General features: G+C 44.2%; 1 protein-coding gene across 1 annotated transcript; it reads left to right on the top strand.

Annotated features, from left to right (window-relative positions):
- The first annotated feature begins 69 nt into the window (after positions 1 to 69).
- On the top strand, positions 70 to 5,770 carry CCNDBP1 (cyclin D1 binding protein 1). Its single transcript, XM_017735500.1, has 10 exons — positions 70 to 83; positions 530 to 707; positions 1,317 to 1,398; positions 1,863 to 1,959; positions 2,208 to 2,281; positions 2,572 to 2,648; positions 3,287 to 3,540; positions 3,931 to 3,991; positions 4,964 to 5,010; positions 5,379 to 5,770. The coding sequence occupies exons 1-10, from the start codon at positions 70 to 72 to the stop codon at positions 5,485 to 5,487; spliced, it is 993 nt and encodes a 330-aa protein (XP_017590989.1). The 3' UTR covers positions 5,488 to 5,770.
- Positions 5,771 to 6,000: the final 230 nt, after the last annotated feature.

Below are 6,000 nucleotides of genomic sequence, written 5' to 3'. Positions count from 1 at the left end.
TACCTGCGGGGCAGGGGTGCTATCCCCTGCGGGTCTCCAGCTGTGGGACGTGCCCTCCGTCATGGAGTGATGGAATCATCAAGGTTGGACTGTGATCATCAAGTCCAACCGTTAACCCAGCGCTACCTCTGTAACCCCGAAACCACATCGGTGCCAGATCCAGCCTCCTAAACATCCCCAGGGCTGGTGACTCCACCATCTCCCAGGCCAACCTACTCCAGTGCCTGACCACCCTAACTCTGGTAGCCAGACGCTCCCAGGTGTGGCGAAGCAGCGGCCGATATTGAGCTGTTGATACAAGGTTTATAAAGGTCTGTGTTAAAGCCTCCTGGCATATCCTGGTGAAGGGGTCATGAACCAGGATGCAGACTGGGGTTCTGGTCATCGCTACCAGCCAAGTGAAAAAAAAATAGAGAAAAAGCAGACACAGGACACAAGCAATATGCATGGCACAAATGCACCAGGAAATTTTTCTTTGTAGTGGGATTTGGTTATGTGTTTGTATGGCTCAGATGTAATGGTAAACAAGTAGTAGCATCAGAGCTGTTGCTCATCCGGCTGCTCTGCTCTGTTATCTTTTACCCAAGTTACTTTCTCTTCTTTTGCTCCCATTGGATTTTTTTTTAGGTCAGACATTCCAAGTAACATCACAGGAAGCTACAAAGCTGAGTCTGGCATTCTCAAGGCCTCCACTACCTTCTTCAGAGGTGAGAGAAACCCTCGGCAGACTATGAAATTGCAGTGTGTGTGACAAACTTCAGGTATTTCTTGGTTCACTTGACTAAATGGGCTGCATATTATAGAGTGTATTAACATAATCCAAGAACTGCCCAGAGGACTAATTTCTGTGAGATAGAGAGACATGCTAAATAGAAGTATTCTTATATTCTTTAACAGCTACAGCTGGTTGCTGATAGAGACAGAATATTGGCGAATACAGACCTTAGGTCTAACAAAGAATATGCTACATTTTTGCCATTAATTGAGAGAAGTTTATCATGCAGGTGTTTGGAGGAGAAAAAAAAAAAAAAAGACCTCCAGTTCAGAATAATGAACCAAGTTACTTTTTCCTCTCTGATGTATGACCACCCCACCAGGGAGTGTTTTGTTACTAAATCATGAGGCAGGTTAAAATGCATACAGCTTGCTTACTGGGCCTTCTTCTCATGCTATATTTGTTTCTCAAGCAGGCTGGTTGTTGTTATTCTTCCCTTTTCTCAAAGCAGTCTGAAAGCCAGTGATTGCTTGTGAGGCTTTCTAAATGTGGTGCAGCTGTGTGCTACTCATGGGTGATCCTTTTGCCTCTCCATTTTCAGGATTGCCAGAAGCTGAGTGAGGATGTCCAAAATGCCATTCTTGCAGTTGCCACAGTGTACTACTGGCTCCCCAAGAGCCAAGGTGAGACAGTGACAGCAAAGTAGTCACCACTATGTAGGATGGTGGTTCTTTCACCATTACTGTATAGAGAAACCCAGTATTTCAGAGCCTAATAAGAGGTCTGGTATCAGCGAGTTTTAATTAGAATGTTATCCCATTAGAATGTTATCAACTATTCTGTAGACTTTGAACATGTTTATGAGTGAACTACTTATCTGTCTGCTGCTGCAGGTTTCCATCTGTGGGAGAGTGATAATGCAGGAAGTTGCATAGTTTGATTGAGCATTGGAATTTATGAGGTTTTGAAATCCTTGTCCAGAGTTCTTTTGGAACTGGGAAGCATTTTGCCTTCTTCAAAGTACTTGTAACTTCCTTTATACAGTGTATCCACACAAGCAGAGCAGTCTGTCTGTTCATCTTCAGCAGTTGCTTTCTGTCAGTGTGACTTTGTGACAACTTTCTTGCTCTTTCTCAATTTCAACCAGGTACTACTCTTCGGAAGATGGTTCGAGATGCTACCACTGAAGTAGTGGAGGGGATGATCCAACTCACAGACACCATTCTCAATGCTCCAGTGGAGAGGTTGTAATTTTCAATCACACGGTTCTGTGATTTTGTGATAATTTTTGGGAAAGAAGGGAAGAAAAAGTTACAGGTGTCCTTGTTAGGAAGCAGCAAGGGCTTTACACACACATGGCATACTAGTGACAAGCTGGTTGGTGATATCTTTGCAGCAGAGCTTTTCCTAGTGTGAATTGTCTTTGGTGCAGAAAATTAAGTCTAGCACGGTGGTGTTATTGACTAACTTTGGGGGTTTTATTTTGTTTCAGCTTGTCTCAGGAACAGCTCATATCAACTGGAGGTGTGTGGGAGGCCTGTGAGCAAGTGTCTAAGCTGCCACGAGGTGAGTGTTGTAAATGCAGAGCAACAGAACTAGGACATGTTGTCTTGGAATATCAACAGCTTTTGCAAGGGCATTCCAGCTGGTACAACGAAGGCCAAATGACTCAAAAACTTGACTGATTTTGAAATGTATGAGCTTGGTAACTAGGTCAGATTCTTTGCATGACAACAGTGCAGCTCTGAGCTCTGCAAGAAGTTTGATCCTACAGTGACTGCAAACCTAGGTGAAGGTTGTTGCAAACTGATCAGAAATGGTGGGGTGTCACAGTTTTCATCCTTTTGCTTTTGCAGATAACCAGGCAGCAGTTGTGTCGGCTCTGGCTGCATGTCTAGGTGTGGTCAAGGATGCTGTGGAAGAGATGGAACATGTAAGGAAGCCCCTAAACCTTAGAGGAATCTGCAGTGGTGGATTCATAGACTCAGAATATTCTGAATTGGAAGGGATACGCAAGGATCATCGAGTCCAACTCCTGGCCCTGCACAGGACAACCCCAACAATCCCACCATGTGCCTGAGAGTGTTGTCAAATTGCTCCTTGAACTCTGGCAGGTTTGGGGTTGTGACCACTTCTCTGGGGAGCCTGTTCAGTGCCCACCTACCCTCTATGGTGGTTCAGTGATGGAACACAGGGATTATTTTACATACAGGCTTTAATATAAATTTGTTCTGACATGACCTAGATTATTGTTTTATGCATATATTTTAACAAGTTTTTATTGTCAAGACTGGTTTACTTTGTGTAAGATTTCCATAAAGCCATGTCCTGCACTGGGGAGTGGGGAGGCAGTTTAGGGTCATGTAAGAATGGCAGTATTCACCAGGTTCTTGCTGTTTGCACTGTTTAAAGTGGTGGATTAGTTTTTCTTAATCCAGTCATTTTAGGATTAACCAACTGAGATTCCTCCATGAATTATTTATAGGATGTCTAGATTATGTTTTCCCTTTCCTCCTGGGTATTGCTGGAATTGATGTTAGCTCTGGGTTTTCAGTGCCTCTGTGTTCTCAGGCACTGGTGGAGGGGCAGGATCCCTATGGGGACATCATGGAAGATGAAGAGCTGGGCTTTCGGGGCAACAGAGACACATATTGGTCAGAGGCTGACCGGCAGCTGCTCAGCTCCTGCATGGGATTAATGAAGGCTTCTAAAGCTTGCCTGAAGAAGGTCTTGGCTGCAGTGAAGGCCCATGGCAAAGCTGAATCGCCAGAGCAGATTGCTCAGCTGGATGACCTGGCAGACATTGCTAATGAGATCAGTCCAAGGTAAGCAGGGCTCTCCCCATGCTGCTTTTCCCACTAGAGCAGTCCAGGTCTCTCTTGAGGTCTTGAGTGAGGAGCAGGAACAACCTTTATGATACTGGAGCTGTGAGTGGGTGGTGGACACAGGCATGGTAGGAAGACTATTACAGCATAAACTCTTGAGAGTGGTGTGGGTCAGAAGAGGAACATACACTGCAGTTTGGGGTGGAGCTGTGACCATGTCTCACTCCGCAGTGAGAGGGACACACAGGTGACTGAGAAGTAGGAAGCATCCCATAGGTACAACTGATACCTCACTGTTGCTCCTGACTTGCATTCAGGGTGGGTGCAGGCTTCAACCAGGATCTGTGAGTTGTGAACATTTCTTCCATTACTCCCCTCTTTTCTGACTAGTGTTGATGAGCTGGCACTGAGCATGTACCCCCCTGTGAACCCCTTGGCTGTGCGACTTAATGTGAGTATCTGCAGTACTGATAGCTCAGTATCTGCCTGTCTGCATGTGGGACAGTGGCCTGGCTGTAAGGAACGGGAAGAAATCAGATTGGAGGGGTTATGGGACTGTCATGGAGAGGTGGGTGTTAGTGACTGCCTCAGTTATAATTTCTTTGGGATGAAGAGTGCCCTTTGTTCTTGCACACTTAACTTCCTTCAGGTGGAAACACATTCTTCATCTGTACCTCTTCAGGGAAGAGCTTGGCAACATGAGGCTTTAGCTCTGAACTATAATCATAGAGATTTCCAGTGACAGAACCTCAGGAAAGCAAGGTCTGTGGCTGCCTGTGTACTGCAGATGTACTTTTTTCCGTGGGTAATGCAGACTTGCTCAAATAAAGTTATCTATGAAATTAAACGCTCACTGTAAGAGTTTATTTAACCACTGAAACAAGCTGCTCAGAGAAGCAGTGGAGTCTACATCTTTGGCAACACTCAAAACTTGACTGGGCAATGCTCTGGCAACCTGGCTGAATTTTGAGACATCTCTTGCATCATAAATTAAGTACAAATCTCCTCATATCTGAATTTTTTTATTCTTAATCCTGGTTTCATGCCTTTGGCCAGTGGCTTGATGTTTTTGGAATAAAAAAGAATTACTTAATATCAAATTGCTTTAAAGCCAGTCACTTGTAACTTTGTACTCTAATATCAGTTTCCAATTCTAATAGGCTTACCTTTTTTTTAAAAAAAGCATTCTGATGTATACTTTAAAAACAGCTGGTTTTTTTTTTAACCTGTCACAGCCAGCAGTAGATTGGGAGACACTTCCAGCATGGCAGTGATGGATAACTCCATTCTGCATCAGGATCCGTGGCAGTTTTATTCATTCATGTCTCTTGGGCATTCCTATATTCCTTTCTTTTCCAGTACTGTTCAGACCCTACTTTTCCTCAAACTTGGCTCACCTTATTTCCCTTTTGTTTCTTTCTAGGCTGCTAAATTGGCCTCAGTGTTAAAGAAAGTCTTAGAGATTGCAAAGTGAGTATGAGCTACAGTTCTCTAAGTGTGTGTTCCCTGCTATGAAGGTTGATACCTTTCTGCCTCATGGCAGAGATGACCTATTTCTAGACAGTAGATGCTGGCATTTGAAACAATGATGATGCTATCTACCCACAAAGGGATGGGAGTAAGAAAAGGATGCTAGGGGTGATAGTGGTTCCCTTATTTTGGGTTTGGGACTACAGACATGGGGTGTGGGTTTTTCCTTGCTCAAAGCCCTCTGGAGCTGGGGCAGCTGTCTTTTAGTGCTGTGTTTATTCAGCACTTCACAATTCCCACGTGTTGCGTGGATGCATAGGTATAACACACCCAGGAGGCTTCCCTAATGAATTTCCTCACTTTTGCAGGACAAGCCATGTATGTCCACCATCAGAGGAAGGCTGGGTGCAGTTTCTTACTGGTGCAGTAGATCACAACATGAACAAAGTCAAGAACTTCACACAGGGTCAACTTTAGCTCTTCTGTGCCTACGTGTGTTGCTGCCACTGGCTATGGCATCTGCATTTCCAGTGAACTTTGCTGTTCTTCAGCTGCTTGGAGAATGATGAGAACAATGTAGGAGAGAACTTTACTGCTGCTTGGAAAAACTCCAGGAAGCTGCCCGCTTTTGCCATTGCAGAAGGTGTCATTTTGCTTGGATTCTTGGGATGATGCAGTGCTGCATCTTAATGTGCCCTGTTCTTCAGACATTACAACTACTGTGGGGTTCCAACAAAAATAAAATATTGCTAGATTTACATTAGTTGCTTTATCTGTCTTCAGAAGGCAAAGAATATACAGAATGAAAGGGTCTTGCTTCTTTTGCAAGCAGACCAATGAATAATTATAAAATGTGCTGCGCTGCTGCTATTTCCTGTCTAACCTTAGAGAGAAGTGAACAAGCTTTCTCTGTTTTATGTCCTCAGAAAGCAGCAGAAAATATTGTTTACTGCCTTACCAAGTCAAGGATCAGTAGGGGGAGAAGAGTAT

The sequence above is a fragment of the Corvus brachyrhynchos genome, unplaced genomic scaffold (genome assembly GCF_000691975.1).
Source record: "Corvus brachyrhynchos isolate BGI_N302 unplaced genomic scaffold, ASM69197v1 scaffold10, whole genome shotgun sequence".
Taxonomy (NCBI): Eukaryota; Metazoa; Chordata; class Aves; order Passeriformes; family Corvidae; genus Corvus; species Corvus brachyrhynchos.
Note: the sequence above shows the minus strand (reverse complement) of the source record. Positions and strands in the feature narration are given on the sequence as shown.

Excerpts from the sequence above, each read along its gene's own strand:
- CCNDBP1 (XM_017735500.1), top strand. Across the intron at positions 1,960-2,207 it reads CTCAATGCTCCAGTGGAGAG|CTTGTCTCAGGAACAGCTCA; the intron begins GTTGTAATTTTC and ends ATTTTGTTTCAG. Across the intron at positions 2,282-2,571 it reads AGTGTCTAAGCTGCCACGAG|ATAACCAGGCAGCAGTTGTG; the intron begins GTGAGTGTTGTA and ends TTGCTTTTGCAG.